General features: G+C 35.9%; 1 protein-coding gene across 2 annotated transcripts in view; it reads right to left on the bottom strand.

Annotated features, from left to right (window-relative positions):
* LOC145299148 (inactive tyrosine-protein kinase transmembrane receptor ROR1-like) overlaps nucleotides 1-22,500 on the bottom strand; it is a 1,518,258-nt gene that overhangs the window by 785,741 nt on the left and 710,017 nt on the right. For both annotated transcript variants that reach the window (XM_080144380.1, XM_080144378.1), the window contains one exon: nucleotides 16,269-16,338. In XM_080144380.1, coding sequence (XP_080000506.1) covers nucleotides 16,269-16,338 — 70 coding nt within the window. The remainder of the gene's footprint in view (nucleotides 1-16,268; nucleotides 16,339-22,500) is intronic.

Raw genomic sequence — 22,500 nt, 5'->3', positions numbered from 1 at the left:
ACAAGGCTTCAATTGTTGACTGGTTCATTTTCCTGGTTGAAATACTTTTTCCTGTGCTCACAGAGTCCGCGATCCGTGGCATGAAGTGAAAAACAAGTCCTGGTCAAGGCCACACTGTCCATGAAAAATGCTATAGGCGAGGATAAGGTCGCCTCGAAGCCTTCTGCACTCGAGGGGGGAAAATCGAGAGCCTTTAAACGTTGCTCATTGAATAAACCTCTGAGGCAAGCCACCATTCTTGTTGCCAGGCGCTGAACCCGTTCGAAACACTGGACGTCTTTGTTGATATTTATGTTGCACGCTTATGCTGCAGATTTATTTTCGTACTAGCCATCCCAACCTGACTTTGCTCGGGATTATTCAGACTAAACCGGTATTCAAATAACGCGTTTGTAATTTTTAATACGAGTCCTCTTGTTTGTTGCGTTTATGATGCACTCCTTTGCCACTCATTTTATGACAGTACCATGAAAAAGATCCATTTTTTATTCATTCAGATATAGAACAGAATATTAAACATTATGACACTCTTTACCTTCCGTAACTTTCTCACAGACATTACCAAATGCATTTAAAATAAGACTAGTTTAACAATAAATAATGCTTTATCAAACTTAAGCACGATAGACGGACAGACAGGGGTTATTATAGAGATGTATACACCCATATAAAATTATCAAAAATAATTTAAAGTTAAAAAGCCAATGCGAAGGTGAATGAATTATTTCCACTCGTAAAGGTTAAGGGTGAATCTGAAAATGTAACTCATTTATTAAATGTAAAACAAACAAACAAACAAAAAAAAAACAGGGTTTTTTTTAGAAATTTATCAAAATGTCACACATTGAGGTTCTCAATCAGGGAAATGCCATGTGCGGCCTTCACTGAACATAATGAGAGTTTGCATTCCGAAAGAATGGGAAAACACCCCGTTTAGCATACGTTAACCTAATGAAAACTCAATTTCAACTCGCATCCTGTAAGAGGAAATTGGAAATACATTGCCCTTTCCCCTCTCGATTGTAACATTACAAGATACATGATTTTCGGCAGACTTGTTTTGAACATCACATTTACGATCACATTTTTACTTTTTCAGATTACTATTGATAATTCGTATTATTTGGATCATTCGGACAACTGTCCTCATGATTATTCGCACAACGTTTCCGTCGATGTAATCGCCGACCTTCTTCAGCTGTAACTTTTAGAACTTAGCATTGTTCATGGGATTTCGAACAGAACCCTTTAATTCACAGAGGTAGTATGCTCTCCTTCCATCACCTAAATCCTATACAAGTTCTACACTTGATTTTGTGGATTGGACCAACAGAAACAGTGCAATTTTAAAACTAATTTTAGCAAGTACGTTATCCAGAATTTTACTATCCGACAACTCTTGTATGAATCTTAGGAACTCTTAACAATCTTTTTTGTTTTTAGCTGAATTGTTTTTTTGTTTTCGATGTCTTACAGAACTTATGCATTTTACGACCCGGGTTCGCCCGGGAATTGACGTCAATAATCGGAAATGTCCGATCGCAATGTTAGGAATTCTTAGCTATAAAAAATCGATAACAAACGTCCTGCCAGGTTTTATGCAATAAGTGCTAAGCATGAGAATTCGTCATATATTGGAAGAAATAAAATTCTAATTTTAATTATGCTAATAAAAATTAGATGAAATTATTAAGAATAAAAAATTGAAGAAGGAGAAATTTGTGAATTTATCATAGAGGGAGAGGAGAATTCAGACACTACCGGAGAATGTGTTAACATTCTGCCAAAAACGGAATTGATAGCAACTTATTTAACATGATGAATATTTGAGATCAGATAGGGTTTGTGTAAAAAACCTTTTTGAAACAAAAAGATGTTTTTTTCAATTTTTCTTATAAAACAAAACTTTTCATACACAGAAAATTTCTTCTTGAAAAACAAAACAAAAAAAAAACAAAATAATTTAAAATTAAAAATAACGGTTTAATACTTTTTGTTAAAAACATTTTTAAAACTTAAAAAAAATTTTTTTTATTACTTTTCGAGAAAAACTTGAAAAAAAAAAGGTTTTCCTAACATTCTCTCTGTATAAAAATTCATTAAAAAGGTTGTTTCTCGTGAATTTTCATGAGAAAAATTGTAAAACTTTATCTTAAATATATTAAAAAGAGCTCAATATTTCTTTGATTCAGATTATCGGACTGACTTCCTCATCTTGGTTGTTATAGTCACAGCGTTTCGGCCGTTTTGCCCTCCTCTGCCGAGTGGTCCTAGACGTTGTATCAAAGTTTACAGTTACCCAAAGGCGCTGAGTTCAATCCTGAACGAAGGCAGTGAAAAGTAACATTCAACATTCAAAAACAGAGAATCAGCAACTATGTCCCAGAGCCTAGCTGGAGTCCGAACACGGTACCCCCGTAATAATAATAAAGGGTTGGGTTCGAGACTCCTAAGAAACGGTTCCCCAGTTCGATACAAAACACCTGATGAAGGATGGAGGGCAAAACAGCTGAAACATTGTGACTATAACAACCAAGATGAGGAAGTCAGTCCGACAATCTCAATCAATGAAAACACCTCATCTCAAAAATACAGACACTTACAACAATATTTCTTCATAAAACTTACGGGAGGTTCATATATTTTTTTATTTATTATATTTCTTATGTTTTGTTTTACCATTTTAATTCATATTAGATTAATGTTTATTATCTTCTTTCCCTAGCGTTTTAAAAAATTGAGGAGGAACGCTCGGCCTTTTCCGAGTATTTTTATAAACTTCCGAGAAGGCCCGAGCTAACTTCGTGGAAATAAATCATTCTGAGCAAAGAAATATTTACTCACCGACGAGACACTTCTTATTTACTAAAGATGCGTTATAGCAATGTTAGAGACACTTGTGCAAGAACATAATTAGTATTGTAAATTTTTACATGACGTAAAATAAAGGTGATAATTTTTCGATTTGATATTAGAAGGCTACATGTCATAGCTGTTACGTCATTGGCATAGTAGATGGATGTAGCAAATTGACAGATGCGTCTTTTTAGCTTGAACTAGCAGAAGGTGCAATTGAGTTTTGGTAATCTGTCTCTCCCACTCATAGATGATGGTACTGCTTTGAGTAATTTATTTTTAAATTCCTTTTTTATCTTTATTTTTTTTTACAAAAGAGACACCACTTATCAAGGCCCGAAGGCCACTCGAGGATAAGGGTCAATAAGTGTACAGTAGTCAATGAGAAAATGTCATAGTGATCATTAGTGGTGGAAATTTGGTAAATTAGATAACTTAAGCGGATTACTCATCAATAACTTGTTTACATTGGACTTGAAGACGACCATATCTTTGTATGAAAAAGTGTCTTCATGCCATCTTTGGGGGCGAATTCCATTACAAAAATAGCATACGGTAGAATTGGATCGCCGCTCAACGTTCTCATCGATCCACACACTTCAACTCCGGTGACGGGATTCACTGGTCGGGGTTCGCTTCTGATGTAACAGTAACGGTGCCACTCTCTCCTTTTCGCCTTAGCTGTTCTCTGCTCAGTAAATACTTTTACGAATATTAGTACAAATATATTGGAGCTTAAACTACCGTTGTGGTTTTATTTATCCTTCAGAATATACATGGAATATTCCTGGAAGCCCTATTCATTCGCATGAACTAACCGACCATCGATCAGGCTTAGTATGAGAGAGAAAGCACGCTTAAATGCTTATAACAATTTTAAACGACTTTTTCGATGAATTCACTAAACGAAATTTTGAAATTCAACCATTCGCCTGATGACAACTCATGGGAGTCGAAAACGTTCGCAACTTTGGCAAGTTTGTTTTTACACTCGAACAGAACGTGTGAACATTGGCCCGTGAAATGGATGAAAAACTGATGGCAAAAGAAACAAACAGGAATTATCCTTGCTGTTCAATGGAACATGTCATTTCAAAATATTTCGGTCGATGTAACCACCGACCTTCTAGAGATGTATCTTGGCGAACTCTGGATTTTTCTGTCGAAGACCCAAAAATAAGACGAATAACCAATCCTTGTCTTAGAATTCCGAAACGTAAACAAATAGAAAAAATGGTAAATTTCACAAGAATTTTTAAGTTGGTTCAAAAAATTTTCGAAGATAAGTTGATTAATATAGATGCATTTTGTCATCAGTGTAATTATGCAGTAAGCAGTACTATTTTATATAATCATATAGACTTTTAAACGAAATTATTTGGTGTCCTAGTTTTAAGACAATGGGACCTAATAGAAGTATTCATTTATTTTTGCGGACTGTTATTCCCTTCATCATAAAAATAAAATAATATATTATACCTTTCGGTACGAATTCGACAATGGAAGACTAGATAAGAATACAAAATTGAATTTATATTAAAAAATATCCAACCGTGATCTCCCTTTGAGACCCTGGCGTAGTGGATAGAAGCGTTGAATCTCTACGGTTCCAGGTGAGTATTGTTTGAAGATGTGGTTTTAATCCTACCTAAATCAGCCCAGAGTATTAGTTGGCCGAAAACGTGGTGAGGCAACAAAAACTATGGAAGGCAGTAATTACTGGAGATACGTTACAGGACTCAGAATTCCTAACTACCTGCAGAAGGTCAGAAGATTAGTTTGCCGAACCGTGGTAAAACAAAAACAAATATAAAGATGAAAATGACAGTCTGTAAAGAAAATACGCAAATTATGAAGCCTCATCTGAACGTATTCCAAAATTTAAATATTATATAATGGCACTTAATGGGTTAAAGTAATTCGGTTCTCTATACATAGATGCTTGTATGGTGTTTTTAAAACTTGAATACAATTCCTTAAAGTTGGGAGCCATTTTTCTGCCTACTAAATGTTTGTATTTAAAGTTCTCTTGTTTTTTTCAGGACATTTTAGTACATTTGCCCCGGAGAACCATTCCATTTAAAAAAAAAAACATTCAAGAGCAATTCCTCTCTAAGACCATTTTAAAGTGATCGGACAAGCATAAAAGTTAATTACTCTGCGGAAGTTAGTTACACTTTGAATCAAGAAAATCTCTCCTGAATCGTTTGAAAGGTCAATAAGTGCATTCAAATTAATAGCAGAGTGAAAATAAATTAACTAAATACCCGTTTCATCTTTTAAAACTATACTTGATGTAATTAACAAAAATGATTGAACTGAGAAAATTTAATTAAACATGCCAATTTAAAGCTAAAACAAATTACAACAACTAAATTCTCAAAAACATCCTACGAACTAATATAGAAATAAACTTAAAAATGTACGAAAACGTTCAAGTTCAAAATTAAAAAAAAAAAAGAAAAAAAAAGGCAATAATGGATTTGCTTTTTGTAAAATGACGCGCCTAGCGATGAAAATGCTTTTTGGAACCTAAGCTTTACAAGACTGACAGACAGAACATTTATAGGAAGACTGTGGTGCATGAAATTTTACAAACATACATCCAAACAATCTGTGCGTTTGACGATTGATTACATTCTATTAAATGTGACAGAGTGGCAAAAAATATGTTTAAAACTGAAGTGGGACAGATCGATGAGAAGTATATTTAAAATTAAAGCATGGCATACTGCTGAAAATTCTACTTTTAATTTAAAAGTGACCGAGCAGGTCCGCTTTATCAATCCAAGGGCATAGCCAGCTGTGCTTTTCGTGCTTTTTGAATCCCCTCTCGAAGATGTCGACCGAAATTGTTCCCCTAATTTCAAGCGCCAGTAGGGCAACCAGAAATAGGCAGTCAGGCATTTGCTTTGTTGTTAATAATTTACCTGTAATGGGGGAATTATTTACTGTTTGCTAATTGATGTTGCCTGCCATTTCACAATGGCACCTTAAAAGTTACTTACCTATAAAGGAATTTTGTAGAGTTGAATTCGTTTCATTCAGTTTCGTTTCAAATATTATTTTTTTAAAAATTGTTCGAAAACAAAACGAAACTTTTCGTATGGTTTATTTTCGGTGTGTTTCATACATCTAAAATTATTTCATTGCAACCAGAATGCGGCAAAAGGTAGCAAGGCTTAACAAAAATGATGAAATATGAAAAGTTAGAATTAGAGCAACCCAAAAATTGCATTAATAAACTAGGGTGAGTAATTTGACGAAATAATTATATACAGAATTTCAGAAATCAATCACAACATTTCAATTGACGTTATAAGAACGTTCAATGAGCAATTTTTAGGTTGCACCAACTATATTAAAAACAAACAAACAAAAGGAAACGAAACTTTACTAAAACGAAACGAAATGAAACGAATGAAACATTTTGAAAAATTGTTGCTACGGAACTTTAAACCGCAGTCGTGGTCTTTTCTAGCTACACCCTTGTCTCAAGCATGAGTTCTTGACCTTGGGACAATGCAAAAATACATAGTGAATGGGAACTGGTGCTCCTGCTCTCTAAATTTCTGCCAACCTTTGCCTACATTGCAATAGAAGGGGGACTGCTTAGTTTGTTTTGTCTAAATAAATTTGAATTGATGTATCAGCATAATTAAAAGGGGTTACACATTCAATCACAAACATCATATTTTCCCAGTTCCGATAAACGAGAACGCTATTTAAAATTTTTTTTTTTAAGTAAGTGCGACATTCAATCAGAAAATTCATTTCAAGCTAACATGCGAGTGATTAACCGACCGACAAAGCCTTTCAGAAAAGCGCAAGGACGCATCGTATGAATTGTGACAAAATTCATAAAATCTGAGTTGATAATAGAAAATTGAATTGAAAATGCAATCGAAATATTTGAAGAGGAGAAACAGATTTCTCCGATCATAACTTGAAACATTTCGTTCCAAACAATTCCTCGTCTGGGATCAATTAAAATAGTGTTCTTTTTATTCAAAAGAAATTTCAAAGAACAAATAATGACAACTGGCCATATTCCCATAGCATCGCTTCATGTGAAGCTTAAATACTCGACATAAAATTAAATACAGTTTCTTTGCGATTTAGTCACTCGAAATCACTACCTACTTGCCTCCACAAAAAAGGTGAAGCTAAACAAGACGTGTTTTTATATGCGGAGAATCCAGCTAACTAGAACTGGATTGGAAAGCAGAAAAACAGAACAGAATTCCACAGACGTGCTGTTCATGGAATCTACGTTTAGGCTAAGGCACAGATAAAGAGTGGGGAAAATTATTGATAATATTTTCAGCTAGAGGTATTTTTCGTGAAAGTCAGTTAAGAGGGAACCATAGATTGGAGCTCACTTGCCATAAAAATAAGAATAAAGAAGACACAACATCTTTTCTGTGGGAAAGAGGTTGCAGGGAAGAGAGAAAGAAATACCCCATTAGGCTACGAAATCTATTTTGAACTCTGTCAAAGCAGGATAATTATTCTATCAGTTCCCAAATGTTGCAACACAACTCCATGCCTTGACGAACTTATACAGGTAGAGAACTGCATCAGCAGGTAGACATCTACTGGAGCGGAAGAACGATCCCACCATTTTTCCAGCAGCCTTGCAACTGATTGGATGTACGTGTTCCATCTCAGATTAGGAGTAAAGGTCAGACCTAGAAGCTTGTCAAAACATGGAGCCTCCATTAGTCCGAAGTTCCAGCACTTCATCAGTGAGAATTCATACAAATATAATAAAATACAGATTATTAAAAGGTTTACTGAAATTTTTATTATATTTTAGACAATTAACGCAGGTGTATTTTAACATGAAACTTGCTGATGTAAATGTTGTTATTCTCAGAAGATATTGCTACTGGATATTTGATCTAGCAGGTGGTTAAAATTACGCGCTTTTAATAAAATTATTTTTTTTCTTTGCCCATTTTTTTTCAGTTCTAATAATCTTTTGAGATTAATAAACTGAATCCAGCTAAGCATAGAAACAATTATTCAGAGGAGCTATGACAGCCAATAAACTGGACGTCTAAGACTCAAATTTCGCCCTCATTTGAGCTCATCAGTTAGACACATTCGAACTCGGGATTCAAAATCCGAGTCTTTTGCTTGCGAGGCTCATAGTCTGTCATTCGAGCAACCGCGCTGTTGTAATATTTTTGACTAATCATGGAAGTATGGCCCCTCACAGCTGGGAGATGTTATTTATAAAAGATGCTGTTAGGAACTGACGAATCAAATTAATTCACCTTCTGCTACCAACCAATCAGAAACCAGAATTGCTCCATAAAAATAAAACCTTTTCTTTAGCAATCTTGCATACGTTTTCCTCGTGTCAACACGGGAAGAATCATTTGCTCTGTGGCTACAAAATTATTAAGTCAGGAATCTGAACAAAACAAATGTCTACTGAGAACGAGTCACCTCCAGGACTTGTATAGAGCAACTAACCATCGGAAAATGTTCTGAAACTAAACATGGCTTCCAACTCAAGACGCACCACACACAAGAAAATCTATTAACTAACACAGATAAAGCAAACAACGGTGAAATCCAACTATGGAATAAACCTACTTCATTTCGGACATCGAACCAACGAGAACCCAAGTCGGAAGGAATTTTACACTAGATCGGACGATGCTATCCACCATGCTAAACTAGGTTTGTTGGCTGTCATGGCTCTTGTGAACTGCGACGTTGTTTGGCTGTGGAAATAATTATATCATCTCTCACATTCTGAAAATTTAATTAGTAATTGCTTGCTAGATTAGCATATATGTTGGGAAAACAAAGGGAAGAGATGGAATTCTGAAGATTAGCAGTCCAAGAAAAGACGCTATAAGAATCGCGAGTTTCCCCACATCTGTCGCTCTTTATATTGAAAGGGTGAGATTTTGCTTGTAGTTGGGTTTGTTCGGGGGCATTTACGTTAAAAAAGTATAAGTTCAGTTAACTCGTCGGTGTACATTCCGTGGAAGTACTTATGAACATGCAAAAATGATATAACATTACGGCGATGTGGCAGAGGCTGGAACTTGGTAGATAGCACAGAACCTATTACGTTAGAGACCCTTTTTTGAACTTTCTTCAAGAAGGAAATACTAGTGTTTTTAGTAGCCGAGCTGTGGCAAAAATATTCCATGCATAGTAGAATAGTAACTTTGTAGAAATATGGGGTATTATAAACCGTGAAAAGTTTTCTAGTCCGTTAGATAGAGTTCCCATTCGTTGCAGTTTCCTGAGAGAGAGAGAGAAAAAAATTAAAATGGTAATATGCAATTCAGGCTTGAAACAATAATACACGGTTTATCGGTCTTTCTCTTTTAGTTTCTTGTATGTTCACCATGTAGAAATCAGTTGGCAGAAGAAATAAATCACTTATTGTGATATTATAGTTCGGGTCAATGGATGATCCTATCGACTATCTCGGAAGACATTTGACAAGCGTGGGTCGAATGCTTACCCATGCCTATTGACCCGTATTCTTTGTCAATTCACTGGCCAGGCATCTCCAGGGCTTGGATAGCTATCAGCGTGGCTAGGGTGGACACTGAATGTCATGTAGCCTAGAAGAGGTAATTTTTCACATGACCATCGTCGGGTGTGTGATGAGAGGGGAGTGATACCGAATTGGCTCTGATAGAGTCCAATATGAAGTGTTTGTCTTGTACGAATAGATTTATATTCAGCGTGGCATGTCAGCGTTTATGTTTGTAAAAATTATACACTTTTTTTTATTCTATTTTTTTTTTATATTAATGAGTTTCGTATATATCTTTTTTATTTTATATTCTCAGTTATCTGCCCCTACATAAAAAACATATTCTCACCCAGTTCTTGTCCGTCTATATATATGTATCGGGCATTATACAAAAAGGAGACTTTAAACTGAAACGGAATAATTAAAGACGACTCCTTATTGTCTCATCTTATTTGTGTTTTGCTTCATTATTTTACTGCATTTAAAGTCCTCACCTCTCTTTCTCTGATTCAACACACTGTTTAGGCCCCTTATTCTAACATCATCTTAAGACAGGATGACAGGTGCATGAGGTAAGGGAAAGTGATCATTTTTATACATATCCTCTTAATATGGTATTGTTAAAGATCCGTCTGGTCATTTTGTCCGTAAGATAAACACATGAGAAGCAATTTACTTGTCCAGCCACCTCTAACCTGTGCTTGACCCTCCTCCAACCACCAGTGTTACGTCTACCAACCCCGCCTGTCTTGCTAGTCAACCTGGATCCATAAAGAAAATTACCTGATTGAGCCCGTCTTCGCAACAACACTTCCAATGATTTATAAGCCTCATTAGTAAAAATCTTTGTCCTTACGCGCTTAAGCGACCACCACCAGTTTGCTAAAGACGGATTGTGTAGGAGAAAACGCGTATATATCCATCACTTCGGATTAAACGGCCTCTTTCGGATGCGTACATCACTGTTTTAGCATTTTGTTTCAATAGTAGAGGGAGCAGATCAGGTTGTGGAAAAAAAACCCAGCTAGATCACAGCATCCTCATCATCTGCATTTACCTCACACCCCCTTAACCGAATCGTCTCACGTCGCCAAACATGTGTTTTTATATAATTTCCTTTATTTTTAAAAACTTTTCGGCTCATCAATAAGTTCCCCAAGCGCCCAAACCATATCTCCTCATCCATGCAACATTATCACGATTGCTCATAGTTTCCTAGATTTGGACAGGACCCTCTGTGGTTTCCTGATTTATTGCGGTCGGCGAACAAAAACATTATCAACTCATTTTCCCACCCACTGTAGAGTTTTCATTTTATTTTATCTCATTTCTATCGCCATCTCCTGCCAAAACCCCACTCACTCCTGAAAAAAAATCCCCACTTAATTCTTTCCGGTTTAATTTGTTTTCCGGTTAATCGAATTCGGAGTAATAGGTCAGTATATATTTTTGAAAAAAAAGACTGTGGTTGATGTATTCAAGTATTTCCTATTACAAACACAGTTCCACGTTAAATAAGTGTTTGGATTGTTAATTCTTCCACACTTTTTGTCCTGCGTCATAATCTAAATAGTTATGACTCTGTATATCGCCTGCGTCATAATCTAAATAGTTATGACTCTGTATATCGCCTGCGTCATAATCTAAATAGTTATGACTCTGTATATCGCCTGCGTCATAATCTAAATAGTTATGACTCTGTATATCGCCTGCGTCATAATCTAAATAGTTATGACTCTGTATATCGCCTGCGTCATAATCTAAATAGTTATGACTCTGTATATCGCCTGCGTCATAATCTAAATAGTTATGACTACGTATATCGCCTGCGTCATAATCGAAATAGTTATGACTACGTATATCGCCTGCGTCATAATCGAAATAGTTATGACTACGTATATCGCCTGCGTCATAATCGAAATAGTTATGACTACGTATATCGCCTGCGTCATAATCTAAATAGTTATGACTACGTATATCGCCTGCGTCATAATCGAAATAATTATGACTACGTATATCGCCTGCGTCATAATCGAAATAGTTGTGACTACGTATATCGCCTGCGTCATAATCGAAATAGTTATGACTACGTATATCGCCTGCGTCATAATCGAAATAGTTATGACTACGTATATCGCCTGCGTCATAATCTAAATAGTTATGACTACGTATATCGCCTGCGTCATAATCGAAATAGTTATGACTACGTATATCGCCTGCGTCATAATCGAAATAGTTATGACTACGTATATCGCCTGCGTCATAATCGAAATAGTTATGACTACGTATATCGCCTGCGTCATAATCTAAATAGTTATGACTACGTATATCGCCTGCGTAATAATCTAAATAGTTGTGACTACGTATATCGCCTGCTTCATAATCTAAATAGTTGTGACTACGTATATCGCCTGCGTCATAATCTAAATAGTTGTGACTACGTATATCGCCTGCGTCATAATCTAAATAGTTATGACTACGTATATCGCCTGCATCATAATCTAAATAGTTGTGACTACGTATATGGCCTGCGTCATAATCTAAATAGTTGTGACTACGTATATAACCTTCGTCATAATCTAAATAGTTATGACTACGTATATCGCCTGCGTCATAATCGAAATAGTTATGACTACGTATATCGCCTGCTTCATAATCGAAATAGATATGACTACGTATATCGCCTGCGTCATAATCGAAATAGTTATGACTACGTATATCGCCTGCGTCATAATCGAAATAGTTATGACTACGTATATTGCCTGCTTCATAATCTAAATAGTTATGACTACGTATATCGCCTGCGTCATAATCGAAATAGTTATGACTACGTATATCACCTGCGTCATAATCTAAATAGTTATGACTACGTATATCGCCTGCGTCATAATCTAAATAGTTATGACTACGTATATCGCCTGCTTCATAATCTAAATAGTTATGACTACGTATATCGCCTGCTTCATAATCTAAATAGTTATGACTACGTATATCGCCTGCGTCATAATCTAAATAGTTATGACTACGTATATCGCCTGCGTCATAATCGAAAGTTAGAATTACAAAACATTTTATATACGGGAATCTACGTTTGATTAAAAAAAATAAATAGTATAGCCACAAAAGCAAATTATAAAACACTTTGAAAACTTAAAGAAAGCGGACGTTCCTCGATAGTTCAATTTTGAATTTTAAGTAAGGCTGATACATGTAAATATTTTAAGGTTTCATATAGTTTATGCTTGCACACGAAGATAAAAACAATTTTGAATGGTGTAAAAAATACTGTTACAAAACAGAAAACAAAACAAAACAACAAAAAAAAACACTTTTACTTACACCTAACAAATATACAGTTAAAAATTTTTCTTGTAGAAATAGCAAACAAAATTTTCTGTTGATACATATTTTGAAAAAAAAAAAAAGAAATTAAATACTAAAATGAAATAAACATGTTTTCATTTTTCAAGGTAGTTTTTTTTCTTTGTTATTTTTAATTATTTTCTTTTGTATTTTTGCGGTTTGTTTTGTTGTTGTTTTTTTAGTCTGTGTCTGTTACGACGCTCGGCTGACACCGATAATTGCGGGTCTCGCGGGATCCATGCTTGACGAGAATTGACGAGAATTCGGGTCAAATTATGCAAGAGTACCCAGAATGCAAAGGTAAGGTTCAATTATATTCTAGACAGAAACATTCATTTCGAACGCGCCCCTGACATTTCAAAGAACATACTCTTAATTTTATACACCGGGCGATTTTGCTTATGCCATGATCAAACTTCACAGATACACGTATCATGTTAGACTGTGTAAGTGTGTTCACTTTGGTCAACATCAGACTGTTCCTTCAATCATATTTTTTCAATTATAGATTTTTTAATTTATCAGGGGCAGTCCGATACAAAACTTCCCTACGAACACTTCCAGAGACATAAAGTACATTTGTGTGAAATCCAAACGAAAAAAAAAAAAAATCCACCCAGCCGTTTCGAGATCCACAGGGAACGAACCCACATACACACATTTCCTTTTATATGTAAGTAGAGATAGAGTATAAAAGTAAGCAATTAAAGACAGCTCTCGATGGAAATTAGTTGAGAGCTACAATCACTGTCTTTCCAAACGTTTTTCATTCGAAACGTTCATTACTCGATCCCATATTAAAGAACAATACATGTATACTAAACGTTCATATGGAAGCCCAACAATGACATAAATATCGGACATATGGAAGCCGAATATATTGACATAATTATGTGCAATAATTGAATCTCTATATTCCTTTTATTGATCTTTCAACCTATATCGATAAGTGGCGGTTGTTAATTTATTTACGTGTTTGTAGCTACTATCGTAATTAAATTTGCTGTATTCGTAATGTTTTATTCCTTGATGTCTACGGCCTTTGTCGCAGTACCTTACCTTTGGTACATATTTAAATTCAATAATTAATTGCATGCACAAAGAAAAACTATTAAGTTTGGGAAGTCGGTTTATTTCGGTTCGTATTGTCTAAAGCAGAGGAACAAGAGAAAACTACATTACACCTAAAAAAAGAAAGACATACACATACAGTAATCCCCCCCCCCCATTAAAATCAAACCAATATTTTGATACTTAAATCATTTTTTTTATATTCAGTCCCGGGCAAGGCCTGAAAACAGGTCGGCTAGTAAATATATTAGTCTATTACCAAAAAAACAAGAAACAATTGGTTAATAAGCCTTATGTTTTAAATATGTTATACCAATAACATTCCAGGTCGACTTGAAATCTTTTTACCGTTTTCATTAATGCTACTATTTTGTTTTCCTGAAATGTTAAATTGAACCAGGCCAGATTCTTCTCTCAAGTAAATAATTCATCCATATCTTCCAATCTATACTTGTATTTTTTTTTCAATTAATTTTGCCACTTTTTTTTGTATTTTTTGTAATCCCAATATTACATTCCGATTTCCATGTCTAGACACTGGCCCCGGGCATGAATGCAGTAATCATTCTGAAGTACCATTATGGCTTTATAAAAAAATTAAAATTATGCTACAGATGAAGAAGTCCATAAAATCTTTAAGAATAAAGAATTTCCTTTGATATCTCAGACTTCTTCTTTTAGACTTTACCTATTTCGCTATATTTTTGTTGAAACTTCACTTTATAGTATTTTCTAAGCTGCTAGACGTCATAAGCAATACTCATTTTTTTTTTTACATAATAGACACTATTATAACTAACGAAATTTTCTTGTTGCTTTCTTGTCTTTTTCGGAAACAGATATCAACAAAGTCTTTGTTGACGTTTCTGAAATTTTGAGATGAGGATTGGTTATTCGTATTATTTGGATCCAGCGGACTACTGTTCTCATATTGAGTGTGATTTTCACAATGTTTCGGTGGATGAAACCTCCGACCTTCTTCAGGTATATCTTATCAAACTTGGGAATCGTGCTCTTGTACCGTCAGCTATGGCTGGATAGATGTCCTAAGTAATTAGCAACTATATGGGCGCCGGAAAATGGAATTGCGAATTACTTAGGACCTCTATCCAGGCATGGCTGACGGAACGAGAGCATGCTACCCTCGTGAAGCAAATAATACGAAGGTCTTGTTATTTTCAAAAGAGTAGATTAGTTTAAAATATCTTGCATCATTCTTATTATTTAGATTCTTCAGACTAATGTTCGCATCGTGAGTGTTATCCTCACAACGTTTCGATCTATGTGACCTCTGTCCTTCTTCAGGTGTATCTTGTAGAGTCTGAGTATCTGCACTGAATTTCGAACGGAACCGTTTATTTAATCCACGGAAGTTGCATGCTCTCGTAACGTCAACCATAACCGGGTAGAAGTTCTAAGTAATTCGCAATTTGTATTTTGAGCGTCGCCTACATTGAGGTTTGAACCTTTATCTTTCAGAAAAGTGTAAATTACAACTAAACTCACAAAGAACATTATCTATTACGCCACGGGTTCTTTGCAACAAGATAAACCCGGAGAAGGTCGGATGTTATATCAGCCAAATCGCTGTTAAAATAACATTTACGATGAGAACAGCAGTGCGAAGAATCCAAAAATGCGAATAATTAATTCTCATCTCAATATTCATAAACATGCTTTGCATCGTTCAAGAAAAGGGGGTGACTGTGAAAGCTCTTTTCTATGAGGAAACTGGAATGTCGTCCAAATCTTGTCTAAACTTCAAATCCCGAAATAAATATGCAATGGAACAATAAGTGCAACAAAACCATTTATTCAGTACTAAAAAAAATATTTTGTAAATCACATTCAGATATGCTTGTCACACGGGGATGTTCATTTAGGACATTAAAACAAATACTGTCAGACATGACTAATGCTAAATGGAGTAGTTAATCCTCCACTGAAGTATTCTTGTATCATTGTTTTGAAAAAAAAAAAAAAGAAAAGAAGTGTTAATTTTATGAAGGGTTTCATGTGTGAAATTTCTTGGGTCACCTTATATATTTTAAAGCAACGTTTGCAGTCGTTGTAATAATAAGCCTAATCAATAAATAATCATTCTATTTGTCTTTGATACAATAAACAAAATGTGGTGGCACGATTAAAAGCTTCCAACTGGCATTCTTTAATTCCTCCTCACCTTATATTCCCAGGTTTAAGTTTAAAAAAGAACTCTGCTAAAAGAACGGAAAATTCAAAAGCCAGTGTAGAATGGATAAATCAAATGATGTAATTCTCCACGAAAATATGTAAGATGAATAACTTTAAGGATATGTTGTTATTTTGAACAGAAAAAATATGGCTTTTAGCGAAAATATTACAAAAACCAAAAGAGAAAACAAAACAATAAAATGTCTTAAGAGTAAATTAAAGATTCTGAAAAAGAAAAAGAAAAACGAAAACCAAAAAAATAAGTACTCACACATATTCGGAGACTTCGCTGTCATCGTATGAATAACTTCGTTTGGATCTCCAAATCTCATCACTTGTACCTATAAGAGAAGAAGAAATATATAAATATACGCTTATATAACTTGTTGCAAAAGTTTTAGCAAAACAGTACTGGGTGGGATCACAAAGATTTGGACGATTTTGTTCATAGCCAAAGGTGGTAAGAAAGGAAGAAATGAGATAGCAGAATCGTTGTATAAAACATACTGTCTTAAGATTTTTCAGTCGACACGAGAACATAACTATTGACGACCCTTTTTTTTACAAAGGATTCACCACTTATCAAAGCTTAGAGGCCACTTGAGGATAAGGGTTAAAAAGTGTACAGTAGTCAATTGGACAATATAGTAATCGTTAGTAATGGAAATTCGGTAAACTTGTTAACTTAAATGAAACAGCTCATAAAAAACTTGTTTACGTTGGACTTGAAGACAACCCCTTTCTCCCCACCCCTTTTTTTTTTTTTTTTTTTTTTTAAATGGAGAGTAGATAATACAGTGGATGTGTTATCGGCAGCTCCAGTAACTCTCGCTTCTCCTATTTTGTCATTCAGTCCTCATTCAATGAGTGATGTTTCTGACAAAGGGTGAAGAAAAAGCTGCTTAAAGGTCGGTACTACTTGGTGACCAGTAGTCTGAGATGTCGGATATTTTTCTGTCTTTGTCTGTCCTTGTTGCCATGTCACTAGTAAGGGTGCTGGAGGTAAACGTTTTGTCTGGGCTGACGTTATCCGCCTGATAGTCAGGGACCCGAACCTTGGATTAACCACTAAGGAGGCTGTCCTATCAGCAGGCGCAAAGTACTGGGACTGCTGTATTGCCATTTGGTGAGTGGATCTGGACCATGCAGTAGTCTCTGGTGGGGCCTCTCGATGTCATACTAGTGGGTAATTGTTACGGCTTTACCTTTTCGTGTGCTACAAATAAAAAAAAAATTCCTGTCTTTTTCTCTCTTACTTTCCCTCTCTGTACTGCTCTAACCAAGTATGCCGACCTATTCCACAAATCCCCAAACCTCAACATGAAATATCTCCAGAATAAAAACTCGATTAAACCTAGAACCCCATCTTCCAGCGTAGACCCCTACTACCAGGTCTCCTTCACCAATATCAGGGGTCTACGTTCCAACCTTCCAGAGGTTGAAACCCAATTACAGGAGACGAAACCGGACATATTATTTCTATGTGAAACTGGAATAGGGCCGACCACTTCCCTAGATGAGTTCATAATTAATGGATACTCCAATTTAACAGCTAAATCTGACTCCCAAGATCGCCATGGGCATGGAATATGTGCCTACATTAAGGATGGCTTCCCATGTGGCAGGGATATCTCTAGAGAAGATCCTAATTTACCCTATATGTGCTTCAGGGTTGCACTTGCTAACACCACTGCATTTATATTTGCCCTCTATAGGCCCCACAACAGCGGAGTTACTATCTTTAAGAGCATATCTGAGAAAATAGACCACATACTGTCTTCACATCCCTCGGCTAACATCCACATCTGTGGTGACTTCAACGTCCATAACGTGGAATGGCTGACCCATTCAAATAAGACAGATGATGAGGGGAGGTTTTGTCATGATTTTGCCATTGCTTATGACCTCACTCAGATTGTTCGCGAACCCACCCGTGTGCCCGATACACCCAATCAATATGCAAGCCTCTTAGACCTTTTTCTTTCAACTTCCCCTGAGCTATGTTCATGTACCGTCCATTCTCCTTTAGGATCCTCCGACCACTCCGTCGTATCAGTTAAGATAAAAACAAAATGTAAGAAGCCATCAGACGTACCCCTCCACCGTACTGTATACCGACACTCTATGGCTGACTGGGATAGCTTCCGTACATTCATATCTGATTTACCTCTGCACTCCATGTTTAAAAAGGAAGTGTCCTCTATAGTATCAGATCTGACCGAATGGTTAATTGTAGGCATAGACCAATTCATACCATCAAAAAAATTCCAACTAAAACCTAACAGCCAGCCATGGTTCTCCCCAGAATGTGCTGCTGCTATCGCGCACAGAAATCACTTTTTCCATAACTACCAACGTAATAGATGCACTGAGACTAAAGCTGCTTTCAGGACTGCCAGCAACCACTGTAAAAGAGTAATAAAAAATGCAAGAGAGCTATATGCCCAGTCTGTTAAATCCAAGGTAGCTGATCAGCGGCTTGGTTCCCACCAGTTTTGGCAAATAACAAATAGGATCCTGAACAGAAGTGTGTGTTCTATCCCAACCATTATCAATGGACCAGAGGTTATCTCGTCAGCGTCAGACAAGGCCAAACTATTTGTAAAGAACTTTGCAGCTAATTCTACCCTATGCGACGAAGACCATCAACTCCCCATATTTCCTCCTATAACACAGAACAAGCTAGGTAATATAAAAATATCCGTGCATGAGGTCGCCAAGCTAATAAAAAACCTAGATTCCAGTAAAGCAACTGGCCCTGATGGCATCCCAATTATAGTGTTAAAAAAGCTTCAACCAGAACTTGCTCCCATACTTACGAAACTATTTAAGCGCTGCCTTAAGGAGAAGTGCTTTCCGACCCCCTGGAAGACCTCATCAGTTTGCCCTGTATTTAAGAATTCAGGTGATAAGTCATCTCCCTCTCAATACAGACCAATAAGTCTTCTCTGTGTTATGAGTAAGTTACTGGAATCAATATTAAATAGAGAAATAGTCAACCACCTCAGCAGAAACAACCTTCTTAGTGACACACAATATGGTTTCCGCTCTGCAAGATCTACCGCAGATGTGCTGACGGTTATATCCCACAGGATTAGTGAATCTCTTGACAAAGGCTTCCTTTCTAGGGCAATTGCTCTTGACATATCAAAGGCCTTTGACAAAGTATGGCATAAGGGTCTACTTCACAAGATTTCCAGCTACGGTATAACTGGAAATGTTTTCTCAATCATTAAATCATTTCTCTCCGATAGGCTCATAAGAGTAGTGGTAGATGGACAAAAATCGGAGGCCTGCAATATAAATGCTGGAGTCCCTCAGGGGTCAATCCTCGGCCCAACTCTCTTCCTGATCTACATCAATGACCTCCCTAAACACATACTTAAATCATTCGTTGACATCTATGCTGATGACACTACCATCTACGGCAACACATCAAAGGCTGTAAATGACGAAGTTCTCTCGGATTCTCTCTCCTCTGATCTCGAGCGCGTGGTTCAGTGGGGGAAGATGTGGCTAGTTACCTTTAATGCATCTAAAACCAAACTCCTATCCTTACATCATCAACGCTCTGATCCCCAGCTGGCATCAATTGTGATGGATGGCTCTCGTCTGGGTGAGGCCCCATGTTTTGACAAGCTTCTGGGTTTGACCTTTACTCCTGATCTGAAATGAAACACGTACATCAAGTCTGTTGCCAAGGTCGCAGGAAAGATGGTGGGATCCTTCTACCGCTCCAGAAGATATCTCACTACTGATGCAATTCTCTATCTATATAAAAGCCAAGTACGGCCAAGGATGGAATACTGTTGCCATATCTGGGCAGGAGCTTCCAAAAACAGCCTATCATGCCTTGACAGAGTACAAAATAGACTTCGTGGTTTAGTGGGGGATGCCCTTTTCTCTACCCTGCAACCCCTCTCCCACAGAAGAGACGTTGCGAGCCTGTCCTTGTTTTATCGTTATTTTCATGGCATGTGCTCGTCTGAGCTCCAATCCCTTGTCCCCCCTCGCCAAACTTTCACGAGAAACACCCGTCTAGCTGAATCCACTGTGAAAAATTTCCCCCACTCTATATCTGTGCCTAAATCAAAACGCGGATTTCATGAGCAAAGCTTCTTTCTTAGAACTGCACGCCTGTGGAACTCTGTTCCGTCTGCCTGCTTCCCTCCGGACTACAACTTGGATGTCTTCAAGTCTAATGTTAACAAATTCCTAATGAACCGCCCCCCTAATTAAACACTTCATAAAATCTCCTCACTAACGTGATGTACTTGCAATAACCCTTATCCTTGAGTGGCTTCCGGGCCTTGATAAGTGGTGATCACTGTGTAAAAAAAAAAAAAAGAAAAAAAAAAACAACCATATTCTAGTCAGCTGGAAAGCAGGCAAACGGAAAACAGTTCCACAGGCGTGTAATTCTAAGAAACTTTGTTAATGGAATCTACGTTTAGGTTGAGGCACAGATAAAGAGTGGGAGAAATTATTCTTTACTTGGTATTATTTACGATTTAAAGTTTCTGATTGAATTGATTCTGTCATTCCTTGGTTGAGTTAACTACATTTAAGATTCACAATTTGATTATTTTATTTTCTCTACAATGGATTTATTTTTTCCACCATCGCAGTTTTCGATATTTATTCTATTAAAAGAATGGTTATTACCTTGTGATTACTATACATACAAAATAGGTTGTTTTTTTCTAGCTCTGACATTGATATGAAACGCCCACCTTTCTATTTCAAAATTATAAAAACGAACTTGTAAATATACTCAGTTATGGATATGCGAGCGACTATATGAAAGTTAATTACTTTGCATGATTCTTTGAAAAAAATTATCGTTAATTTATTGCTTATTATTTTTTATGGCTTCTTATTAAATGATTGGTTTCATTTCAATATTACGATGGATTCTATTTATGCATAGTTTCTACATTCTGCATAATTGCGTAGAATTTATGATGAAAAGGTTTTAGCATGCGTAAATATTTATATGTATAATTCAAAGGTCGCCCGGCGTTGCCCGGTCGTAAAATATGCTTAAATACTATTTTAATTTACAAAGATTTCGTATTTATTATTAATGGCTCAATTCTCTATCGATTATTTCATATTATATTGTACCCAATATATAGCCATGATTTCAAAAGTAAAAGGAAAATATTATTCGAGTGCCATCAGTTAGAATAGAAACCGAAACCAAATTTGATAAGGATCGTTAAAAATTATGGCGATCATTAAAAAAGAAAAAAAGGTAAAAAAATATAGGAGCTAGGATAGAGGAAAGAGAAGATAATAAATACGTATATATATATATATATATATATATATATATATATATATATATATATATACTAGCAAAAGTACCCGTCGTTGACTGAGTTCAAAAACAGCCTACAGAAAATGTTGACTCTGATTTATGAAAGTATGATAGGTTATCAAAAGGAAGGGTTATAAATTTGGGTTGAATTTGGGGGTATCAAAACCAAAGCAAAATATGATGAAAGTAAAAATAAAATAGATAAAACCCATAATTTATTATACCATACCTGTTCACACTGAAACACTTATCACAATATTCTGTGGATCTATATTAAAAAAAAAAACTTGTTACACTTTGTGACATATTTCCATTCTATGGAGGTCAGGCGCGAACGAACACTCCATAATTTTATTATACCATATTTCTTCAAACTGAAACATAATTATCAAAGTATACTTACGCAGATAGATATGAAAAGTCTTTATTAAAGTTGGTGCCTATTTCCATTCTATGGAGGCCAGGCGCGAACGCAGACCCACAATTTTATTACACCATCCCTATTTAAGTTAAAACATACTTATCAAAGTATTATTATGTACATCTATATCAAAAACACTTGTATACTTTTTTTTTAATTTTTAATTTTTTTTTTATTTCCATACTTTGTGGACCAGGCGCGTACGCAGACCCCACAATTTTAATGAATCATCATTATGCCAGATCAAACATATCCATTTCTGTGTCTCTATACATCTTCTATCATTATATGTGATCAGTTTTCTATAATAGTCAACCATATAGGAGCCTATTCGTGACCAGACACACACACAGACGTTCAGCTTTATATCATAGAAGACTATATATATATATATATATATATATATATATATATATATATATAACCTTGTTGGTGTATGTGTGAAGTTATTACCAAACTTCTCTCTGGATATTTATAGAGTTTGAAATTCTTTTATATGGGATATGTGGAATTGTGGCGCACTTTAGATTTGGTTTTTAGCTAGCATAAATTGCTGCTAAGGGGTCAAAATTGAAAACGAACAGTTGACCTTGCACGGCTTTTTTTTCACATAGGCGTCACCACTTATCAAGGCCGATAGGCCACTCAAGGATAAGCGTTAAAGAGTGTAGAGTAGTCAAAAGGACAATATAGTAATCGATAGTAATGGATGTTCGGTAAATCTGTTAACTTAAGTGGAACGGCTCATCAGAAACTTGT

This window comes from Euprymna scolopes, chromosome 2 (genome assembly GCF_053919585.1).
Source record: "Euprymna scolopes isolate OS-2025 chromosome 2, ASM5391958v1, whole genome shotgun sequence".
NCBI lineage: Eukaryota > Metazoa > Mollusca > Cephalopoda > Sepiida > Sepiolidae > Euprymna > Euprymna scolopes.
This window is presented reverse-complemented; position numbering and strand designations above follow the sequence as displayed.